Source organism: Anthonomus grandis, chromosome 10 (genome assembly GCF_022605725.1).
Source record: "Anthonomus grandis grandis chromosome 10, icAntGran1.3, whole genome shotgun sequence".
NCBI lineage: Eukaryota > Metazoa > Arthropoda > Insecta > Coleoptera > Curculionidae > Anthonomus > Anthonomus grandis.
The window spans coordinates 6,703,567-6,729,666 of NC_065555.1; the positions used below are offsets into that span (position 1 = coordinate 6,703,567).

The following is a 26,100-nucleotide window of genomic DNA, read 5'->3' on the forward strand; positions in this document are numbered from 1 at the left end:
TTTAAAAAGGTGTATTTTACGATTCCTACTACCACGATTCGACGGTTTCGAATGGCTTTTTGTTGGGATTGCGGCTTTGTTTTACCGCGCGAACTGCCGGTAAATTTATGCCGTTGTATATACGGAATTTTAAAGGAAATTCCCAACTAAAATGTGTGATTTAATGCGCGTTTTTGTTGCCTTTATGCTCTGAAATAATGTAGTTTTTTTTGGTGGGTATCTTCTGCATTTCATGGTCCAGGCACGCCTTTAATCGACTCTGAATGTCACTTTTATGACGTAGGTAAGCCCGATGCAGACGTGAAGCAGCACTTCATAGTGATTGTCAAGGATTTATGGGTCTCAGATGGGTTTGAAGGTCAAAAAGTGGGTAAAAAGCGCATTTTGTCGGTTTCTACCGCATTTCATAGTCCAGCACGACTTGAATCATCTTCAAATTCCACTTTTCTTAAGTAATTAAAACTACTAGAGACGTGAAATAGCATTTCATAGCGACCATCAAGGATTTATGGGTCTCAGATGGTTTTGAAGGTCAAAAAGTGGGTAAAAAGTGAATTTTTATGGTTTCTATCGCATTTCATAGTCCAGACACGCCTTGAATTATCTCGAAATTTCACTTTTCTTAAGTAATTAAAATCGCTAGAGACGTGAAATACCATTTCACAGCGATCGTCAGGGATTCATAGATCTCAGATGGGTTTGAAGGTTAAAAAATTAATGAAATGTGCATTTTATCGGTTTTTACCGTAGTTCATGGTCAATGTAGACCTTGAGTTATCTTGAACTTTTGTTTTCCTGAAATAATTAAAACGGCTAGACAATAATAGCTTCATTTCATAGCGACCATCAAGGATTCATGGATCTCAGATGAGTTTAAAGGTCAAAAAAGGGTAAAAAGTGCATTTTTTGGTTTCTACTTCATTTCATGATCCAAGCACGCCTTGAATTTTTTCGAGAAGTTATTTTTCTTAAGTAATTAAAGCTAATAGAGACGTAAAGCATTATTTTATAGCGATCGTTAAAGATTCATAGGTCTCAGCTGGGTTTAAAGTCAAAAAGTGAATGAAAAGTGCATTTTGTCGGTTTCTACCGCATTTCATGGTCCAGGCAGACCTTAAATCATCTTAAAATTCCACTTTTCTTAAGTAATTAAAACCACTAGAGGTGTGAAATACTATTTTGTAGCCATTATCAAGGATTTATGGGTCTCAGATGGGTTTGAAGGTCAAAAAGTGGGTTAAAAGTGCATTTTTATGGTTTCTATCGTATTTCATGGTCCACACACGCCTTAAATTATTTTACAACTTTACTTTTCTTAAGTAATTAAAACCACTAGAGACGTGAAATACCATTTCACAGCGATCGTCAGGAATTCATCGATCTCAGCTGGGTTTAAAGTCAAAAAGTGGATAAAAAGTGCATTTTTATGGTTTCTATCGCATTTCATGGTCCAGATACGCCTTAAATCATCTTGAAATTCCACTTTTCTTAAGTAATTAAAACCACTAGAAACGTAAAGCATCATTTCATCAACGATCGTCAAGCATTCATGGGGCTCAGATGAATGAAAATGAAAATTTCATTTATTTATTTAATTTTAACAAATTGCCCGTAACTCAAAAATTGAATAGTTAAACTTATAAAAAATTTTACACGTATTCCCTGGTCAGTTTGACTAGATAGTTGTTTTAGCATTTTTCAAAATATGGGTAAAATTTTGAAAAAAAAAATGATTGGGAAGTATTCTTTATGTGCTTAATTATTTTAAAATGCTCGTAACTTAAAAAATTAATTAGATCAAATTTTAAATTCTTTTAAGACACTTATTTATTAAAAACCTTAGCATTTATTAAAAAACGTGCAAATATTTTAAAAAACAAATTTTTTTTCAAAAATTTATTTTGTTTTAAATTTTCACAAAATTTCTTGAAAAAAATGTTTTTTTGCATTTTTACGAAATGCTTATAAGATAAAAAATTTTACAGATATAATTTTTGAAAATATTTACACGTATTCCTTGAACAATTTGATCTGACTCTTAGCTTAGGGTTTTTTTTAGATACGTGCCGAAAATTTGGACAATTTTGAAAATTTTTACACGTATTCCTTAGATAAGATAATTTGATTAGACACCTATTTTAGCGAATTTTAAACTACATGCAGAAATTTTGAAAATAAACTTTTTTTGAAAAATAATTTATTTATTTTCACAAAATGCCCATAACTTAAAAAATTGACCAGGCACACTTTTGAAAATTTGTGTAAGTAATTAAAACCACTAGAAACGTGAAATACTATTTCACAGCGATAGTCAGGGATTCATGGATCTCAGCTGGGTTTAAAGTCAAAAAGTGGATTAAAAGTGCATTTTGTCGGTTTCTACCGCATTTCATGGTTCAGGAAGACCTTGAATCATCTTGAAATTCCACTTTTCTTAAGTTATTAAAACCACTAGAGACGTAAAGCATTATTTCATCAACGATCGTCAAGGATTCATGGGTCTCAGATGAATGAAAATGAAAATTCCATTTATTTTTTTAAATTTTAACAAAATGTTTCAGCATTTTTCAAAACATGGGCACAATTTTGAAATATTTGAAAAATTTGATAATTTTTATGAAATGGTCATAAGGTAAAAAACTTTACAGATATAATTTTAAAAATATTCACACGTATTTCTTGGACAATTTGATCTGATACCTATTTTATATTTTTTTTTATTTAAAAAAAATAACTTAACTTAAAAATTTAACCAGATACCATTCTGAAAATGTTTACACGTATTCCTTGGATAATTTGATTAGACACTTATTTCAGCATTTTTTACTACATGCAGAAATTTTTAAGGGTTTAGTTGGATAAATGGTCAAAAAAAAATTGTTGTTACTTACGCACCAACACATACATATTCCTCAACAACAATAAAACCAAATACAATCATATGAAATCGCTATGTTCTATTTATCATAATATAATATAGGCTAATTACCTAATATAGGCCGAAACGTTGGCAATTCAAGAAAAAATGTAAAAAGCTTGGATATTTTTTTATCCAACTAAACCCTTAAAAATTAATAAAAATTAGACTGGGTCACTAAAATAACACACAAAATCAATTAATACATGCAAAAATTTGAAAATTTGTTTTTTTTTAATTTTTACAAAATGCCCATAACTTAAAAAATTGACCAGGCACGTTTTTAAAAATTTGTTCACATATTCGCTGATTAATTTGATCACACACTTATTTCAGCGTTTTGCAAAACTCGTAAAGGACTTTGAGAAGAAAAAAAATGTTTTTTTTTCTAAATATTCGAATCAATGTCCATAACTCAAAAAATTGACCAGAGATAATGTGGAAAATTTATAGACATATTCTCTGAACAATTTAATTAGACGCATATTTCAACATTTTTCAAAATTTTTTTTTATCAATAGTCGATAACTCAACAAATTGAACAGATTATTAAAATCTTCAACACAAATTTATACATACAATTATTAACGTTAGAAAGTATATTAAATAGAGTTTCTTCAAAGTTAGTTAAAAAAATAAAACAATCACAATTTAGGGGTCTATACTTACTTAAACTTTCATACTTACCACATATCTTCTAACTCTTTATAAGCAATTAGTACATCAAATCTAACCTAACATAAATTGAAAACTATGTATCTGTATATATACAGTGTGGTGACTTTAACTGGAATAAATTCAGTTAAAACTAATCAAAATTTATCTCGCAAAATTCCTGAGACTCGTCGATTTTTGTTTATTTTTTTTTACATTTCAAGATAGTTTTTGTATTTTTTCACAATGTTTTCTGGATCGAACTGACTCAGATATAAGGCATGTAAGACTGGAACTAGTTCATGTTCAAGAAATTCTAGACATCTTTCCCCAGTTAAAGTATCATTAAAGAATATGGGCCCTATAACTTGCCTGCCAATCATGCCAGCCCAAACATTAGTTTTCTGGGGATATTGTGTATTAGTTTCCCTTACCCAGTATGGGTTCTCGTCAGACCAGTAGCGACTGTTCTGCTTATTAACATGGCCATTTAGGGTGAATGTAGCCTCATCAGAAAAAAGGATCCACTCCGAAGATATGCGATTTTCGTCAATGGCGTTCATCATTAATTCACAGAACGGAACTCTGCGATCTGGATCGTCTTCTAATAACTCTTGAACGGGTTGCATTTTATAAGGTCGTTTGTTTGCACTTTTTAAAATTTTTAGCACAGATTTGTGATGAATAGAGTTTTCGCGAGCTACTCTTCTGGCTGCAGATCGGATTTTCTTCCATCGCTAACAATACATTTAATTGGGTGTTTTCATCAATTTTAGAAGACCTTTGTCTTGAAACATCCCTTACGTGCTCAACTTTTCGAAATCTGCTTTTGATTTTACTAACCGTACCTTGGTTATTAGGTGGCAAATCTGGATATTTCTGCCTGAATAAGTGGACAACCTCTAGCTGAGTACGACTTCTGTCCCCATAACCAATCATCATTAAGATTTCAATCTTGTGGGATTCGTATAAATAAGGCATTTTTTCAATATAAGTTAACTTATTTAACAACTGGTTGAAATTCACTTTAACAGTGACACTACAACAATGTCAGGAAATGTCTCGATACCAATAAAATAAACAAACACGCCAAAAATTTACCAATACAAAATATTTCGAGACTTTTAATAATTTAATGTTTTTTTTTCGTATTTCTCCTTTAGATAATCACAAAAGTAAATAGGGCAATTTAATCAAGAAAAAGGGCTCTTTTCAATGAGAGTTTAAAAAAAGTGGCTTTCCATTTGAAAAAAAAGTTGGGGTTAATTTGGACCCCCCCTGTAGGTAAAAAAATACAAAAACTAAAAAAATAAACAAAAATCGACGGGTATCAGGAATTTTGCGAGATAAATTTTGATTAGCTTTAACTGAATTTATTCCAGTTAAAGTCACCACACTGTATAATCTGAAAATTGTGTCAAATAGCTATGATGCGCATGATTTACCTAACCTAAAGATGACAAATATTCAGGTTTTTCATCATTATAAATACAATGCAAATACATAATTAGGACATAAAATTAAAATAATAGAATAATTTTAACAGGCAAGTTAGGTGGAGAAAGAAATATATACATATTAGGTAAATCGCATATAAACGAGCTTTATGTACTTGCTAGGATCTGGTTGCTTAGCAATTTAAGTAAGAAAACTTGTGAAAAGTAAGTTCTTCTTGTTAACAGGAACTGCATATTAAACATCTTTAATAAATTTAATTGTGGGAATCCTTGGAATTTTTATTTCAGCAATATTTGTAAGTAATAAATTAATTTGTCTTTTATCAACAAGTGAATATCTTGACTCATAGTAGTCAAGACTAAACAATTATTGATTAATAGACTATTCACTAAAAGTTAAGAAATTTGATTTTTTTATTCCAGGAGTAGCTTTAAGAAACAAATTTATTTTATTTCTTATTGACAAGAGGTTATCTTGACTTGTAGTAGTCAAAATTATACGAACATTGATTTATAGACTTCTCTGAAGACTACTTTAGTCTTCTTTGAAGAAATTACTAAAATCCATTCGCTAAAAGTCAAGAAATTTAATCTTTTATTCCAGGAGTACCTTTGAGAAATAAATGAATTCATTTCTTATTGACAAGAGGTTATCTTGCCTCGTAGTAGTTAAAATTAAACGATCAGGAATGTTTTGACTGCAACGTTCTGAGAACATACAATAAACTTCCAGGACTCTCCTTATTGAAGGAAAATATTTTCATTTAAATCTCGTACATCATATGCAGATGATAGCACTCTGATAACGGTAAAAAAAATTAATATCATAGTGTTTGCAGACGATAGCTCTTTGATAAAAATGAAAAGCTCTATTATTTTTATACTATAAAAGTATATGGATTATTTTAGTATGTACATTGATTAACAGCTCCAAGGTTTGTTTACTATGAATGAAAATAATAAATTAAGAACTTAGTTAATTAATTACTGCCTGGCGATAGTCGGATAATTACAGTTGGCGCCGCATAAATCAATTTTTCAAAAATAAAATCCTTTTTGTGTGGGCACGAGGGGAAGAAATCCTCCTTCGGCGGCCTCTTTAATTAACAAAACCACCATAATTAAAACGACACACTGAAGATTAATTAATTATAATTAATAAACATGGGCCGACAAAACGAAATTAAAATGTATAAAATAAAACTGGCAGGGGGGAGAGGGGCGAACCCTTTTAAATTATGCATCCGGGTCCGTCGTAATTGAATATGAACGACGTCAAGTAATCATAAAGGCGGAGGAGCGTCGCGACGCTGACCTAAATTTCTTTTTTAATGGGAGCAACAGCTCCTCCTTGTCTGGATACGGCCATATAATGGAGGCCTCCCAATACTCCCGGTTTCTTTCTTAAACGTCTTCTGGAAATCGTCTTTTTCTGGCATAGATTATACCCTAATGGGAGCGAGACAACATCGCAGAATGAGATATTGATATTAAAAGTATTAGATATGTGGTGGCAGATTTTGTAGAACTTAGAAAAGCTTATGACACGTGTACAATTGATAAAAATGAGATTTAGAGAACTAAAAACGTAAAACTTGACAGGAAACATTCGACAACAGTAAATACGATAGATGATGTCATGTTTCTTCAAGAAAATAAATCATATGGTGCTCAATATAAGCAAATGTTCTCAAATGTCATTTTCCAAAGTAAAAGAACCAATATTTTTCAATTATTCCATTAATTAAATTAATTTGAAAGTTGTTAGTGAAATAAAAGACCTTGGTGTTACACTGGTTATACAGTGCATCCCAAAAGTTACGTCTAAATTCATTTAAAATTCAGGGGTGTGTTTGAAAAAAAAACGCTCGGACCCGTCGATTTTTATTTCAAGTTGAGCATTTTTGTACGTTAAGTTCAAAAAATCATCTTTGAATTTCGCGTGGAATTCTACGTATGTTTCATGAATCATATCCTATACCTAAAGTCAACGGTTATCGAAAAAAAGGCGATTCATGTAACAAATTAAAAAAAGAACAAAAATTAAGTTAAATGTTCAAAATGGTTGCCATTCACGGCTTGACAATATCCAAGGCGATCAATAAAGTCTCGTTGCACATTTTCAATCATTTCCGGAGTTATGGCGCGCACTTCTCTGCGAATTCTGTCTTTCAAGTCGTCTAGATTATTTGGCCTATTAACAAATACCTTCGACTTGAGGTATCCCCACAAAAAAAAAGTCAATTGGTGTTAGGTCAGGCGACCTAGCAGGCCATTCGATGGGTCCTCCCCTTCCTATCCAGCGATTGGGAAAGGTTTCATCCAAAAATGTACGCACAGTGGCAGCATAGTGCGGAGGAGCGCCATCTTGCTGGAAAATTAGTTCTTCGTCAGGATAGTCTGGGTCCAATGGATTTGGAAATAAAGCTAGTAATGCTGGACCTAATTCAAATTGGAGAAAATCGAGATACACTTGTCCCGTTAAAATGTGTTCAAAGAAAAATGGACCTATTACTCTTCCGCGCACTATTCCACACCACACATTTAGTTTTTGAGGGTACTGGGTGTTTACCTCCATCATCCAATGCGGATTTTCTGTTGCCCAATATCGACAATTTTGTCTGTTCACACTACCATTCAAACAGAACGTGGCTTCATCGAAAAAAATAATATTTGTTACTAAACTATTATTTAGATTTGACTCATTTCGCCTATCGAAATCGTCATCAAATAACTCTTGCACAGAAATAACTTTGTAGGGGTGATATTTGTGCTTTTTAACTATTTGGTGACTATAGATTTCACCATGTGTAAATTTGCCCCAATCTGCGACAGGGGAGTGCATGGATTTTCTTCCAAAAAAAAGCAAAACGTCAAGTTGTTCATTTTCATCTCGAGCAGGAGGACCAGATTTCGGCAGATCTCTAACGTGACCGAATTCTCTAAATTTAGCCTCTATTCTACTCACCACCTTTTGACATATCGGAGGACGATCAGTTATCAGACGGTCGTTTATTAAAGTAACTTGATATAATATATAATAAATAAAATTAATATTACTACTGTAAATCTAATTACCATAGTAAATTAACACTTAAAATCGATATTGTAAAAGTTAATACGTTATAAGCCCTAGTGCCTAAGGGTCATTATTAAAGTTATTTAAAAACAAAAAAAGGCACATTAATGCATCACAAATAAATAATATACAGGGTGTCCCAAAATTAGTGGACGAAACGCGAACCCTATATTTTTTGGTCAAAAATAACCTCACTTTTTCCTATAAACATATATCGGCAAACGCCCCCCAAGGGAGCTACGCCCCTTTTAAAGGGGGCACCTGAAGATGGTTTTTTCTACTTATTTTCGAAACGGGTGAATATAAAAATTTTAAATTTTGGTATTCTCCCAATTTTGATATGCTGAATTTAGTTGTCATTTCATAATTTTCATTATTTAGTCAGGTGCGTATCATTTAGGGGGTGAGCCTAAAAAAATACCTAAAAAAAAATTGTGTGCAAAGTTTTTGTTTTTTTTTCTTTAAATTTTAAAAATTTGAAGCTTTTTACGTAAAAAAGTACCTCTTGGTCAATAACTCTACGAATTACCATTTTCGAGAAAAACGCATTTAAAAATAACGCTGCATAGTATTATTTTCACTACCAATTTTTATGAAAACTTAGTAGCAGGCTTTGGAAAAAATTGACACACTGCATAATGACATTAACATTTGTTGTAATTGATTAGTTGTCATTTTGCATTCAAATTGTTAATATCTTTTTAACTATCGAAGACTTTTCGACCCGTGAAAAAGTAGATATTCATTTTATGTATGGGTTTTGCAATGGAAACGCACATGCCGCTGCACGAGAGTATCGGCGGAGGTTTCCTGCAAGAAGGCTTCCACATTGGAAAGTTTTTGTTAGAATTCATAGAAATTTACTTGAATATGGATCCTTCGAACGTGCTCGAGGGCAAGGAAGACCAATTGCAAATGATGGTTATGGGGAAGAACTGAATTTAATTGAAGAAAACCCTTAAATATCATTGAGAACCTTAGAAGAGATTACCAATATCCCAAAGTCAAATGTAAGTAAAATTAAATATGATAAATAAATAATTAAGTACCTAATTTGTTATCCAAAAAATTTAATTTAAAGTACTTATAACTGAAAATTGAGATTGGTATAAATAGTGTTGTTATTAATTATTATCGTCGGATCGCATTAAATTCATTTCAAAATACTCTAATTACTATTATTATTATTATTTACTTTATTTACTTGGATAAGTCTTATCACAAACATCAAACACCCCAAAACATATCCTTTTGACGACTAACTGGAATGTTTAGTGGCTTACTAAGGTTTAGGCTTATTTTCTATACAATTTAAAATATTTAAAAATAATTTCAGATTGGAAGAATGACTAAGATGTTAGGATACCAGCCTTTCCATTATAAAAAGGTTCAGGAGTTAGAAGAAGAAGATTTTCCAGCTCGAGTAGACTTTTGTCATTGATTTTAAATTGATTGATTTGATTGATTTTAAATCACCAAAATCTTCCTCAAAAAATTTTGTGGTCAGATGAGGCAACTTTTTCTAGGAGTAAGGGCTTTAACAGCCGTAATAATCATTTTTGGAGCATCGAGAATCCGAGAGTAGTTCGACGAACTAACTTTCAGCATAGATTTTCCTTTAACGTATGGGCGGATTTGATAGGAGATAAATTGATCGTCATTATTTAAATTTTCTTCAAAACAATCTCAGAGATTTACTGGACGATGTTCCCATAGAAACTCGGCTGGAAATGATTTTTCAGCACGATGGGGCACCAACTCACTACAGTCGACAGGTGAGAAACTGGCTGGACAATAATTTTACAGGCAGATGTATAGGCCGAGGTGGTCCAATAAACTGGCCTGCACGATCGCCCGACTTTAATCCTCTGGATTATTTTCTTTGGGGTAATATGTGCAATATTATTTATGCCACCGAAATTGATACTCCAGAAGAGCTTCAGAGGCGAATTCTCGCAGCTGCAGGCCAAGAGAAAACCGATTTGAAATTCTTAGATCGACCCAAAACATTCAAAAAAGATCCAGGTTATGCATTCAGGAAAACGGAAACTTTTGCCTCAAATAAATTAGTATTTTTATCTGTTTGCAATTTTATTTGTCAATTTACTTTTGAAGCGTGCTATTGAGTTTTAATAAAAATTGTTATTAATGATACTATGCAGCGTTATTTTTAAATGCGTTTTTCTCGAAAATGGTAATTCCTAGCGTTATTGACCAAGAGGTACTTTTTTACGTAAAAAGCTTTAAATTTTTAAAATTTAAAGAAACAAAAACAAAAACTTTGCAAACAATTTTTTTTTAAGTATTTTTTTAGGTTCACCCCCTAAATGATACGCACCTGACTAAATAATGAAAATTATGAAATGACAACTAAATTCAGCATATCAAAATTGGGAGAATACCAAAATTTAAAATTTTTATATTTACCCGTTTCGAAAATAAGTGGAAAAAACCATCTTCAGGTGCCCCCTTTAAAAGGGGCGTAGCTCCCTTGGGGGGCGTTTGCCGATATATGTTTATAGGAAAAAGTGAGGTTATTTTTGACCAAAGAATACATGGTTCGCGTTTCGTCCACTAATTTTGGGACACCCTGTATAACCCGATAAATTTGAGACACCATTTTGTTTTTCATGCTCATAAAAGTTTGATAATTAACGATGACGTTTTGCATCAATTAATGTTTCGCAACGAGGGTGGAAAGCTTCACATTTCACATCATATTTGCTTACTTTCGCATACTAACTAAAAAAGAAGTAATTGATGCAAAAGTCTTTTTCACACCCTCTAACTTCCTAACTGTTCATTTTGTTCCAGATAGTCACGATGCCTAAACATGGATACATAAACATTTGATCCGGTGCAAGTGTTGTTCAGTGTAAAGAAAGTTCGGAAAAAAAAAGAAAATGGAGACGAGATCTCCACGGGTTACCGACAGAGTGTTGTTTTTTTAGTGTGACGTGAAAATGCGTGGAAAGTCGATAAACGTCGGAGACGGTCGGGAAAGATGCCCTTTCCCCACTGCGGATGCCACGTAATTCATAAAGTGGCCGCCGCACGTCGCTACGATGATCTTCCATCACAACGAATTATTACGTTCGTATTGGTAATATTTGTCAATGGACGATAAGGTGGAGATATGGAGGTGTCTCATTTTTAACTACTTCAGTGATTCCCTTATAGATATTTGACAGGTGTCAATATCTTATGTCATTTTTTGACAGCTGAATAAAAAACTTTTTTTTTTGGTTTCTACTGCATCTCATAGCCCAGGCACGCCTTGAATCATCTGGAAATGTCACTTTTCTTAACTAATTGAACCCACTAGAGACATGAAACATTATTTTTTAATGATCGTCATGGATTCATGGATCTCGGATGGATCTAAACATTAAAAAATAAATAAAAAACTGCATTTTGTCGGCTTCTACCGCATTTCATGGTCCAGGCATGAAAAGGCATCCTTTTTCTTAGGTAATTAAAGTGAGTAGAGACCCGAAACATTATTTCATAGAAATCGTCAAGGATTCATGGATCTCAGATGGGTTTAAACATCATTCTATCACATTTGATGCTCCAGGCACACTTTAGATCATTTTGAAATTCTACTTTTGTGAAGTAATTAAACTTGCTAGAGACGTGAAACACATTTCAGGAAGGGACACAGGCTTAGAGACACAGGAACTGCATCATTTTGAGTTTAAAACTAAAATTAAAGAAGTTCTAGTTCAGGAATCCTTTTATTCATTTGAAGAATTTTTGCATTACAATTTTTAACTTATTTATATTTTTACTTTAAACAACACAATTTTAAATAGTATAGACAGATTTTCTATTGTACTTTGTATCTTTTGTATTGTGACTTGTCTAAGTACTACTTTGTGCATTTACATTAATAAAGAATTTGAATTTTATGATAACCATAACCAAAGGATTCGTGGGTCTCAGATGAGTTGAAAGATCAAAAAGTGGGTGGAAAGTGCATTTTGTCAATTTCTATCGCATTTCATGGTCCAGATACACCTTAAATCATTTTGAAATTGCACTTTTCTTAAGTAATTAAATCCACTAGAGAAGTGAAACATCATTTTATATTGATCGTTAAGGATTCATGGAACTCAGATGGGTTTAAAAGTCAAAAAGTGTATTTTTTTAGTTTTTACCGCATTTCATGGTCCACACATACCTTGAATCAACTTAAAATTTTACTTTTCTTAAATAATTAAGCCCACTAGAGGCGTGAAACATCATTTTATAAAGATCGTCAATGATTCATGGACCTCAGATAAGTTTAAGAGTCAAAAAGTGCATTTTTTCAGTTTCTATTTCATAGTCCAGGCTTATCTTGTATCATCCTCAAATTTCACTTTTTTTAATTAATTTGACCTACTAGAGATGTAAAATATCATTTTATGTTGATTGTCAAGGACTTATGAACCTCAAATGGGTTTAAAAGTCAAAAAGTGGGTAAAAAGTGAATTTTTTCAGTTTCTATCGTATTTTATGATCCAGGCACACCTTTAATCATCTTGAAGCTTTACTTTTTTAAAGTAATTAAGCCCACTAGAGAGGTGAAACATTATTTTATATTGGTCATCAAGGATTCATAAATCTCAGATGGGTTTAAAGGTCAAAAAGTGTGAAAAAATTATTTTTTTCGGTTTCTACCGCATTTCATGGCACAAGCGCGCCTTGGATCCATTTGATATTTCATTTTTCTGAAATAATTAAACCCATTTTAAACGTAAAAAATTAATTCATAACGATTGTCAGGAATTCCTGGATCGCAGATGGATTTACAGGTAAAAAAGTGGGGAAAAACTGCATTTTTTTAGTTTCTACGGTATTTGATGGTCAAGCCGCGTGCTTTATTAAGAATGTGATCTATTAAGGAATTCCAAATTTAGAATTTTAAATGAAGAATTGTTAGACCATCATGGTTTTTAGATTTCATCATTCTCTGGAATTCTTTTCAACTTGTTCTCACGTTTTTCCCTCTGTTTCCTCAATTTTCGTCAATTACCTATGGTGGTGTTGAGAACCCCTCAACTACTTGAAATAATTCGTTTCTTACAGGCAGTTGAGGTTTAATCTTATAAAGACATCTTTAATCCTCTTAAAATTTCACTTTTCTCAAGTGATTTTTCAAGTAAAAAAATGAATAGAGAAGTCAGTTTTTTCGGTTTGTACCGCAATTCATGGTCCATGTACGATTCGAATCATCTTAAAATTATACTTTTCTTAAGAAATTAAACCCAATAGAGACCTGAAATGTTCTTTTGCAGTCATCGTTAAAGATTCGAAGGTCTCAGATAGGTTTGAAGGTAAAAAGTCCATTTTGTCAGTTTCTACCGTATTTCATGGTCCAGGTACAATCATGTGGAAATGTCACTTTCAGAAATGATTAATCATGGGTCTCAGATGAAAAAGTGCGTTTTTTCAGGTTCTACTGCATTTCATGGTCCAGACACACCTTGAATCATTTTGAAGTTTCACTTTTCTCAACTAATTAAATCTATTAAAGACATGAAATATCATTTCATAGCGATTGTCAATAATCATTGTCTCTAAAGTGGAGTTTTACGCCAAAAAAAAAAAATGGGGTAAAAACCATCATTCATTTTTCCACCTCCAGTATCTCCACTATCCCCACGACGAAACACGCAACAACCAGTTAAACCCTTTCAGTGTACGTGCCTCACCCCAACATATCATGACACATTCTATATAGTAATAAGTTGAATTATGTAGTGAACGTCTCGCGTCGTAAAAAAATGAGCGATCGACACCTCGCAAACCATCACCCGGACAATAATATGACTCCCGCTCTGTCTCATTCGACCAGTACCACCGCCTATCAGGACGCGAACGTCGATCACGTGATCAACGAGTACATGGAGAGATTGGGCACCCGCCTCAACATCCTGGAGACGGAGTTGAAGTACGCCTGGAGGGCCCTGGACCTCCTCAGTCAGGAGTACATCAAGATGTGGGAGAGGCTGGAGAAGCTGGAGGGCCTCCTCTTCGAGCAGCAGAGCGTCATCTCGCAGTTGATGCACTTTTATACTTCCGGAGGAGAAGGAGGGCCTCGCATTGGGCCCACCATGTCCATGCTAGAGGGTAGGCTCGGTAGGTTCACTTGGGTATTATTTAAATACGCACGAAACCTAAAAGATATAATTAGTTTCATTTGAAAGCTGATGAGTATCTACATCAAAAAGGTTCTTAGTAGTTCTCTTGTAAATACACCTGTTTTGGTGCTTGTTTTGTATCTTTTACGGTTTTTCAGATCCCAACTGTTTGGAATATTTTATACATGAGGCATTTTCCAGGTGAGCTAGAAGTGATCCGAGAAATCTTGGGTAACGGAACGGTGGAGGACGGCCTAGAAGAAGGCCTGGACGTCATCAGATCCCACGACTCTCAAATCCAGGAAGTCGAGGAGCTGCATATCCCGGACGAGGCGTTTTACCGTAGCCTCAATCAGGCTTACGAGGAGGAACTGGTCAATTGCGACCCGGTCCAGTGTCAGCCCAGTCAGCTGGACATGATTTGGGAGGAGCGTGAGGACTCCGAGGACATCGAAAAGAAAAAACCACGAACCCAAGAACGAGAGGAGGAAGAGGAAGAGGAAATCTACAGTGCCCTTGATTACAAGGACTATCGCGGTAACACCTCTTGCGTCAGCGAGCAAGACATCGCCGAACTAACCCGCATAGAATCCATCGATCATATGGCCATAGAGAAGCTCAATGAGCTGGACCGTCTCAGCAACAAATTGCAGCAAGACAGTGCCAACATAAAACAGCTGCAGCGCAAACTGATGGAGTCTCCTATAGCAGGAGAATCTCCAGCTGCAGCAGAAGTGAATGAAAACTGGACCTTTTCCAGTGAGGTGCGTGATCAAAACGATCTCTTGATGATGGCGAAGAGTGATCTTACTGCCTATGCTACTCGCCCCAGTTCTCGTTTAAGTATCAGTGATCCAGACAAAGAGGTAGCGGAAACATTGGGAAGAACTCCTCCGACCTCCCCTAGGCGTCGCCAAGACTCTACTTCTAGTGAACCATTTTCTACTGTAGATGGTAGACTGGCTTACAGTACTGCTGTGCAACATGTAGAATCGGCCGAAGCAGCTGCAGCAGTAATGCGCAACACCAAAAACCCATTTTACTGCAGCGAGATGGACTTGCTGATGGCCAGTTATGACCCATTTCAAATTATGACGGAGCGAGTTCCCTCGCCCAGTTTGTCCGTTTGTAGCCTAAGAACCCGTCAGGACGGTTATCTCGATCCGGAGAAACCGACTCCTAGCCCCCCACCCCCTGCCCCCAACGAGGGATATTTATTAAAGGCTAATAATGTCTTCCTAGGACCTAACTCCCCAAGAACCCCCCGAACATCCCCTAAGCGAAGCAAGTCCTCAAACATCGTCACTGCCAAAAGTGACTCCGGATTATCCTCGATGTCCGGATGGTCCAGTCTTGAGAAGTCCCCTGAGAACCCTAGGACAAGCTTTAACTACAAACCGAAAGCTTACGCAGAGTCTTCGGTTGACTCAAAAATTGGCAATGAGGTCCTCCCAGGGGGCCATCACTCTTCAGCATTCACCAACGTAAAATCACCTAATATAGTAAAAATGGATGAGTATGGCACTTTTGTGCCGGCCCCAGCGCCTGCCTCGGACATCAACGTCAGCCCCAAAGCCACCACAGAACCCTCACTTAGTCCTTACTATTACCAAAACCAACCAGCCATTTATTCAGTAGCAGGCAGTAATAATAAAGACTCTTACACATCAGTGTACACCAGCAACAGCGCCGACTACATTAACCAAACCATCCATTATCCAGACTTAATAGAACCATACGGAAGCAACGATTATCCAGAGGAGCGCAGAAGGTCCAAACCCCTTGCAACAGAAGAAGGCGTGGCAAATCACGAAGGCTACAAAACTGCCATGTACAGAACGATGTTCCCTACTGGGAACATCACTGATGCCCTCAGCTACTATCCGACATCCAGTCGCTATGAAACCTCTATGGCCCAAGGAAACCATCAAGATCCAGCAACTTGGTACGATAACGCTAGCACTTCAAGCTCAATGAAGTCAACTGAGAACTCCCCTTACAGACGTGCAGAGCACCAACCAATTTACGAGAACCAACAACAGATCGAGCAGCACCAACGCAACTGGAGGGCATCAGAACCATCCAGACTGGACTTGGATATACGGAACAGAAACGTTCCGGAGTACGTGGTGCAGCCGCAGCAAAACGACTTCTTTGATGGCAGTATCGAGGTGATCATGACCCAGTCGGGAGAATACATCACTATAAACAGCCACGTGGCACCCCCTCGGGAGGAAAAGAAGAAATTGAAAAGAGGAAGTACCTTAAAGTCAGCCATGAGCTCTGTGAGTAACTGGCTGCCCGATCTACATCTGAAGAGGCACAGGTCGTTTTCCTTACCAGGTGGAATCAAGAGGGAGGACGTGGAGAAGACCCGGAAAATACACCTGGGGCGCAAGAAGAAGCGAAACCCGATCGTCTCAACTGTCTCAGGAATCCTCCAGAAAGCAAAGAGAAAAGCCCACGGGTCCCACCAATCCCTATCAGATCCTGAGCAGTCTGAAAATGAGTGGGTGGTTAGACGAGCTGGTTCAGTGGTCTCCGAAGATGACCGCAGCGAGGACAGCATGTCAGAGAACCAGTTCGAAAAAGACCTTTTTCCAAAGATCAGCCAACCAAAACTAAAGGGCAGCAAATCGGACGAGGATTCCAACCACATCATTGCACCGCCACTAAACACCAACACCTCCTCCCCCACAACAGAAGACCAACCATACGAAGAAGACTTCTCCAATAAAAGCACCGGTAGTGGCTCAAGCAACATCTTCCCCACCATAGGAGAAGCAAAGCGCAGCAGCGGTTCTTCAGAAAAAAGCGACGAAACAGTCATCATGGACAAACAGTTGGTGATGCAAGTGGTTGGGGGCACATCAGTATCCTCCATGGAGTTCGCCGTATCCAGAGCTCTTGGCAAATATCGACAAAAGCGCTCCAACTCCTTCTCGGATGACCAAACGAGCGAGAGCGGTGACAATGGAGTAAAAATTGAGGAAATCTACTCTGACGAACCTAAGCAAGCACAAGAACCGACCCCCACCATAACCGAACAGAAATCAACTGAGAGCATGGAAAGTCATCGTGGGTTTGATGACTCCACTGCAGAAGCCAGTCCGGTCCTAAGGAGCACCAGATTTTTCCCTAGGCACCAGCAAAGCCTAGAAATCCCGGGTCATCGTGGAGATGACGAGGATAGCAGGAGCACCCATTCTTGGAGAAGCACTTCCAGAGTATCCTCAAGAAGACAAAGCACCGAGGATAGCATTGACAGTGAGGACGAGTGGTACTGCTACGAGCTAAGGAAGCTCGAGGAGATGGAGCGGCAGAAGGAGCTGGAGCAAGACATGGGGTCCACGTTGCACGAACTCCCTGAGCCGGAGGAAGAAACTTATGAACCAGAGGAGGAGGTCAAAGAAAAAATGTCGTTTGTGCTACGTGAGCTTCGCATGAAAGCCAAAGTGGTCGAGGGGGTCCTGGACGAAAAGGAGAACAACTTATTGACAGTGAACTCTGCAAAGAAGCGCGAGGAGAAGCGTGGCTCTTTCCACTTGGACGAGGCGGCAGCCCTCTTTGCCAAAATTAAAATCTACCATCATGAGTCATTGGAGCGAGAACGGCAAGAAGATGACTCCCTCATCATCGAGGAACTCCCCAAAGAGGAGGAGGTGGTGGAGGAGCAGGAGGAGCAGGAGGATGGTCGGTCCTCAGGCGCTTCAGGTGCCACCTCCGGCCCGGACAGTCCTCACCACAGCACTGACGAGTACGACGAGTTAGAAATGAGGATAAACGATGAGTTCGCACGCTGTCATCTGTCCAAGGAGGAGCAGCAGGACCGGTTGAACCGCGAAGCAACTACTCAAAGGAGATCTTCTTCCGATCAGCAGCAGCATATCCCGGAAATCCAGGTGGGTGGTGGGTCGATGCCCGAGCAGGAGGCTGCTAAAGACGTCGCGGGTAGTAAGTGGAAATTGTTGAAGACTTTGAAGGAACGTAAGGCGGAGGAGAAGAGCATTCAAGAGAAGGAACCAGGACCGCCCACCAAGGAGGAAAAAGTGAGTATGCTCGGTATGATGAAGAGTTTTTATGAGATTCATGTTAAGACTTAAGAGTAATAGTTGTCGCATAAAGTCAATTTAGGTTTAGGATTACCTTTTCATAAGAGGAAAGTAGGTAAGAGAATTTTTTGGGCTCTTTCGGGGATCCTTTAAGGGAATTGGTTTGCGCGCAAGTGTCAAAAGTGGGGGTTTTTGGAGACGCTCTTCTTGGCTAAAGTATTTTGAAAATGGTGACACTTTCGGTTGTACCGGAAATGGGTGCTAACTTCGTTATTTTAAATAGGATGCCCTATATATTATAGCCTTGTTGGATTCTACGTGAAATTCTAAGAGTTTTGAGGAGCCACTCACTTGCCAGACTTCAGATAAGCATTTGCAAAGATCCAAACAGTAGTTTCGTTCCGTTCAAACCGGACGTAGTTTTTGATTTTCTTATTTTCGATAGTAAGTCTTTTTTTTTATTTTTTTAAATTTTTATGTAGAATCCAAATATGCCATAATAATATAGGGAGTCCCTTATAAAATAATGGACTTTTAAGCTTAAAATATCAATTCTAAGTGACGTACAGATTAAAGAGCCCAAAAAAATAAATTTAACCTAGAAATTTATTATTAGTGCGGTATGAAATGTACCAAAATTGTTAAATTTGTTGTGATTAGTGCTTTCGCCCAAGGCTGATTTAACTAGTGTTCTTATAGAAAATAGTGCTTATATGCGTCGAAGAGCACAATAAATATTTGTATTTGGTAACCATTAAGTCATATCATCCATTTGACAATTCATCTTCCAATTCATCATATCATAATAAATAATCATTCTTCCTATATGAAATTCTTGACCATTAAATTATATTTATATACAAATTTGCATTTCCTCATCAGCATCTAACTGTTATATAAACTTATTTTGATAAACCATTATATAAATACTGTTGTATAACCCGATCCTATGTAACGCGTATTAGAGACTGACTATAGTAGACTGCTGGCTTTATACATACTTCCCCCTGGTATATATTTATATCAGTATATAATGGACAATCCGCATTATAATTATTTATTTTTTAAATTACCCCACGTGTTTGTAGATTATATTATACATAAGGATATTTAAACTGTAAAACAGTTAAATAGGCCTAAGTCAATGTAGTTAATAAAACTACCTTAGTAACAGTATTATAGTAATTTAAAGCACATAATAAATAAGTTTTTTCAATTGTAAATGGGCTTGACAAGAACGCCATTTCATATAGGTGGTAACTTCCTTATTTTAAATGGAACCCTCGATATATTATAGCTTTTGACATTCGACGATTTTATGAAAAAAGTGAATGTTAATTATGTTAATTTTTCAAACAATATGGGGCTCTTAAGGAAAAAATTCTAGGCAAAAAAATGGCGTTTTTAGGGTTTGTATAGAAAATAATTTTATTTTTGAAATTTTCAAGCCGGACCTGAAAGTTTTAATTAAATTATCATTTTTTCAAAGCAAAAAATCCAGGCACGTCTTTTAATTTTTTTTTTTGGATATAAAACTAGCTTTGCTTTTTGAACCAAATAAAATTTAATAGAAAATTCCAGGTCCGGCCTGAAAATCTAAAAAATAAAATTAATTTCTATAGAAACCCTAAAAATCCCACTTTTTCCCAACATTTATTTCCTTAAGAGTTGCAATTTCAACGACAAAAACCAGTCTATTTTATTTTTTTTTCAATATTTTGACACGACTATTTTATAACATATAAAAATTAAAACTTTTACATAAATAGTGGGGCTCTTAAGGGAAACATGTTGAAAAGACAGTTGACAAGTTTTTGTTTTTTTTTTTGTAATTTTTTAAAAGACGGAAGAGTGGGTTTTCGTCTGATCAATTTTTCTCCAAAATTTCCTTCTTAAGAGTCCGAACTTCTATGAAAAATTCATAATTTATTTTAGTCGTTTCTTTAATCATGGGACATACAATAATTAAAAAAATGAAGTTCAAAAAAGAAAAATATTTGGATTTTTTCATAATTATTGGGGCTCTTAAGAGGACATTTTAAAATGAAATTTTTTGGGTTTTCTTGTTTTTTTTTTTGTAAACGTCCCTGGAATTATTTTTTCCGGTTTTTGTCAGAACTAACTTGGACAAAATACAGATCCGCATTTAAAAAAATTTGAAAATTTTGATTTTTTTTTTAAATATGAAACTGGATTTCTGTCCTAAAAAATGAAAAAATAAAAGGAAATTCCAGAACCGGTCTGAAAATTTGCAAAAATCATTAATTTTTATAAAAACCTCAAATTATTGCCGCAAAATTTCCTCCTTAAGAGTCCCAATTTCAAGGTACAATCCATATCCTATTATCCTATTTAGTGGGTTTTGTGAACATTGACATACGATTTTATTATAAAAATGAAAGTTTAAAAAATTAAATTATGTAAATTTCTTCATTAAAATTGCGACTCTTTAGACGGACATTTTAACGAAAAAAATTACAAATTTTAATTTTTTTTGGCGTTTTTGAAGACGGACCTGAAATTATTTTATTTGAGTTTTCATCAGACCCACTTTTTAATAAAAATGTCTTTAAACCATATTAATTTTTTTTTAATAGACAAATTCCAGGTCCGCATTTTGACATATTTTTCGAATATGAACCTGATTTTTTTTTTAATGAAGAAATAACAGAAAATTCCAGGTGTGACTTTCTTTTATATAATCCCATTTTTTTCTTCCTTAAGAGTCTCAATTTCAATGAAACAATCCATCTTCAACTTTTTTTTTTTAATACAGACCTGGAATTTTACTTATTTTTTTTTGTCTTCCAGGTTCGTCTATTGAAATTTTTTTTTTTTTGAAAAATTAAATTTATTGAAAATTCCAGGTCCGACTTGGAAATGTGAAAAATTATTTTTTTATATATAAAGAAAGATCGGCCTAAGAATGCATGAAATTTTTATTTTCAAAATTTCTTTCTTAAGAGTCCCAATGCTAATGAAGAAAACTATCTTCATTTTCTTTTAATACGAACCTGGAATCCTAATTGTTGCTTTTGTTTCTTGTTTTTTATTACGAAAAAACCGAAAACATGCCAGGTCCGGATTGAATAAAGTTGCTTTTTGTATAAAGAAGGACCCTACTAAAAATACCATATTTTTTTTTTATTTCTTAAGAGCCCCAATTTTAATGAAATAAATTAATTTTTTTTCTACAGAAGTGGAATTTTAACTATTTAGTTACTTTTGATGAAAACCCAATAGCCAGGCTCCTCTTATGACATTTTTCCTGAATATGCACAACTGCGTTGTTTTTTTTAATTAAAATTAAAAACACAATTTAAATTTTTTAGAATTTCACATAGAATCCAAAAATGCAGTAACATATAGGGTGTCCCATTTAAAATAACGAACTGACAAGTTGTCTCGTCTTGTTTTCGAGTAAATTGCGAGCAATTTTAACGATGTCAAATTAAAATGTATACCCTAATATAGTGCTTTAAGCGCACCTCAAACGCGTTTTAATTCGTAAAAAAATGCTTTACTAGAAAATTGTGCTAATATATTAAAATAAAAACTATTGTATACTAGTTTATTTATTTTGATGTTTATTGTTTTTAATAAAATATTTTATTTTTCTACCCTACCCCCTTTGGGGTAGTCCATTTTGTTCAACAATTTAATTTTATTATTTTTTTGTGTTTTTAGAATGGTTCTATCGGCGGAGATTCTACTGGCAGGGTTAATGGGTGAGTAATCGTATTGCAATAAATGGATAAATTAACCCACTCGTTTAAATAATTCCCAACATTATAATATTCCCATTCAACTTTAATCTCCCGTTTAAAGTCGCACCTCGACTCGTGTGCTGGGTTTCCCTTTCATAGTCAAACTTTTCAACTTCCGACCGACGCTATTTAACTTGTTGCAATGCAACATTATCTTACGGTTAAATCAAATTAATTACCCCCGGTGAATAGTTTATATAACCGGGGGCAAATTAAGCATTTTATAAATGACAACCCTGGCACGACTCTGCACGACTACACCCGAATATTCCGCATACTGTTTTTTTTTTTTTTTAATAAAATTTAAACGACGATATTACAGCGACCGGGGTAAAGTTCAATTTAATTTTAACCGGCCATTAACTCCGCTTCTCTCTCTCCAGTTACTACTGAAGTTGGCTAATCAATTTAACTTATGTAAAATTCATCATAGTGTGGGGAGGAAAGGGGGGATCTCTGAACCGGTTTCAAACTCGTTAAATTAAATTCGCCCTTACGCGAACCGGTGGCATTTTAATTAAAAGGTTAATTTTATTAAATTTCCCGCGCTTTTACGCGGCAACCTTGAACGTCATGCGTCAAACGATGCGGTGCGAACAGCATCTCGAACCGCGTCATTTCTCACAAAGCTTAAATATTGTATAAATATTTACGTTAATTTTTGAGAAATATCAACGAATGAGGCATTTTAATTAATTAAAAGCTTCATTTTATTAAATTGCCTGCGTTTTAAAGTTTAAAATGGCATGCGGCAACCCTGGACGTTATGTGCCAAACGACGCGGTGCGAACAGCATCCCGAACCGCGATATTTCTCCCATGGCTTAAGTAAGTTTTTAGATTAAGGATATTATAAACATTTACGCTTTTGAATAAAAGCAATGACAAATTTAAATCCATATATTATAGTATTTATTTTGTTATTAAAACGGTTAATGACTGGGGCGATTCTTGATGCTGTCCGCAAACATTTTTATGGCTTTGACAGCTGTCACCTGGATTGTCGAACACCCTAATTTTTTTAGGTTAAGTGAATTTGTTAACTAGAGATGGGCAAAACTGTTATTTTTTGATAACAGTTGCAACTGTTATTGTTATTTTTTCACAACAGTTTAAAATAACAGGTTTCTGTTATTATTGTTATTTTGATATTTACTTGTTATGTATACTATACTTTTTGAATATAATGCCCCATAATTTTGTTTTAATACCTCTTTTAGTTAAGAAAATTACATTTAGAATTTACAAAGTTTAAAAGTTCTGGTTTTCAATAAAAACCTCCATTTTAATAGCGTTATTTAATAATTTAATGTTTTCTAATAATTAAGGCCTGTACCAGAGAACAAATTTGTAAAAGACTTTTTAATTTCCCTGCTCATGAATTCGATCATGGAATATAGAACATAGAAGAGCAATTTTTTTCCGCTATTTATTAACGATTCTGTGGGCTATAGGAAAATGATTTGCAATGATTGCAAGAATTCTAGTTCAAAATTAGGTTTTTTGTCTTTCAGGTCAAGTGAGGCAAAAAACCTTTTAAAGGGGAAAAAATCAATCATCTGTAATTTTTTTACACCAAAGGATGAAATTGTTGCCCGATGTAACTATTGTCGTCAAGTGTTATCTTACAAATCATCTATAAGTAAATTGGGGCAACATCTTCAAAGAAAACATCCGTCAATAAAGTTAGTAGAAAATGGTTCTACAACAACTTCAAATAATTCTCCTTCATATTCATCCAGTAGTAATTTACAATCAACGGTATCTACCGCTTTTGCCTCTATTCCATTCACGTCATCAGCACCCGTTGAAACATTAGAAGAACTAAAACAAGTAAGAGACATCGAAACTTTTTCAAAAGCTTTGCAGTTCCTTCGAGCTATTATAACCAGTGAGTTTATTATCAGTATGTTAACAGCGTCCACTTTATTTGCTTTTACTCTACCGTTATGCATCTTCTTCATTCTTCAGACTGTGGATTTTGATCTATTTAGCGCTGTTGAGCATGTGAATACTGTTATTAGTCAGGTCAGGAATATGAGACTGAATATATATCAAGAATTCAAAAATATTTGTAAACAATCTGAAGCTATTATAAAGTCTATAGATGATGAAGAATGCATAAAAATACCTAGAATAGTTTCACGACAGCAGAATCGTTCTAATGCCATGGTAGATACTGCAGAGGAATATTTTCGAATCACAGTTGCAATTCCTTTTTTTTTTGATTAATTTATAGAAGAACTGATGAAAATCTGCAAGATTTGCAAATCACGAAAAATCACTTTCATTGTTATATTGTCTAGTACCAAATATGTGCGAAGCACACATAGTATAAATGGAAGACTTGTTACCATATGAGGAATTTTTGGACCTAGATACGTTATCTGCAGAACTACAGTTGTGGAAACAAAAATGGATTAAGCTGCCTCAAGCAGAAAGGCCAAAAAATGCTCTTGATGCATTATCAGCACGTAATCCATCTTTGTTTCCCAATATTCATACTCTGTTGCAAATTCTGGCTACGTTACCTGTATCTACAGCCTCATCCGAACAATCATTTTCATCGCTAAGGCGTTTAAAAGACTATTTGCGCAATTCAACTGGTCAGGAGCGGCTAACAGGACTATTGCCCTTTTAAGCGTGCATAGAAATATTATAATTGATACCGCAGAGGTCTTAAATCGTTTTGCGAGGGAAAAGCAAAGAAATATTCAGTTGTTATTATAATTACTATTTTTAAAATTTTAACGTTGTTAAATGTGTTTTTTAGTTTAAACTGGTATCTTCTTTTAGTAAAACCTATTTATAAATTAAAGTTTTTTTTATCCCTAATATCTCAAATGTCACTGGCCTAACCCCCCCAAAATTTTGGTCCATATACGGCCCTGGTAGATAATATAGAAATTGGACGGAAATTACAAGGCTCACTCAAATCTCCACCCTTAGAAAGAGGGATAACCACTGCCTCCTTCAAACATGCTGGAAAGATGCCATTATGAAAGGAATTGTTTATGGCAGAAGCTAAGGCATTCAATGCTGAGTCAGGCAAAAAGAGTAGTAATTTTGATGATATCCCATCAGCTCCAGCTGATTTATGTTTTTTTAAGCTTTTAATTGCATCTCTAACGTCAGTAACGCTATCAGGATTAAAGCAAAAAGAATTTTGAACTGACACTTGTTGAATATAATGCAAATGATCAATATTAGTATTCACATCCTTGAGCAATAAATGAGGAATATTACAGTAATAATCATTTAAACTATTTGGTCTTACTTCTGGTTCTGAAACTTTCTTGTGAGAATGCCTGAAGTCATTTATAATTGACCAACATTCTCTCTGCCTATTTGAGGACATATTCAAGCGGTCACTATAATATTTAACCTTTGCTGTTTTAATCGTCTTTCTGTATAGACTACGATATTTCTGATGATAAAGAATAATGTTTGCATTAGTTGTAAACTTGCACAACTTTGCCAAAAAACGGAGGTTTTTAGCTGAAGTTCTGAGGCCTGCTGTGACCCATGGTTTTCTATTTTTCATTTTAAGCCTCTTTTTAGGAAAACACTGATTAATCTTGTCACATAGCACATGAAATAACAAAGTAAACGGGTCAGGAGCCATTTCAACTGCATTCCAATTATCCAAAGCTGTAGTAGAAGAAAAAGCATTAAAATTTGCTCTGCTGAAAATTCTTCCTACATAATGAGATGAAGGAAATACAGTGTTGCATGGAATCCTAGCGAGAATGGCTTCATGGTCAGAAATACCAGATGAGAGTACTCTACATGACACATCATTTAAATTTGTGCACAGATAATCAATAGTAGTTGCAGATGAGGATGATATACGTGTGGGTGAAAGAACATGCATCTTTAAGTCATAACATTCCAATATACTTAAAAGGGATGTATGATATGATAGCAAGCTTACATCAGTGAAGTTAATATTAAAGTCACCAGCCAATATAACTATGGAGTGTAGGGACAATTGGGATATCTATTATCCATCAAGTTTGTCCAGGAACATACCAATATCTCCTGTGG

General features: G+C 35.1%; 1 protein-coding gene across 9 annotated transcripts in view; it reads left to right on the forward strand.

Annotated features, from left to right (window-relative positions):
* LOC126741325 (protein unc-13 homolog B) overlaps nt 1-26,100 on the forward strand; it is a 353,601-nt gene that overhangs the window by 220,718 nt on the left and 106,783 nt on the right. For 5 of the 9 annotated variants that reach the window (XM_050447729.1, XM_050447724.1, XM_050447728.1 and 2 more), the window contains one exon: nt 21,975-22,015. In XM_050447729.1, the coding sequence (XP_050303686.1) occupies nt 21,975-22,015 (41 nt within the window). Of the gene's footprint in view, nt 1-10,737; nt 11,211-13,792; nt 14,234-14,436; nt 18,285-21,974; nt 22,016-26,100 lie in introns of those variants that run through there. The other 4 variants (XM_050447721.1, XM_050447722.1, XM_050447720.1 and 1 more) reach the window with 3 other exon arrangements.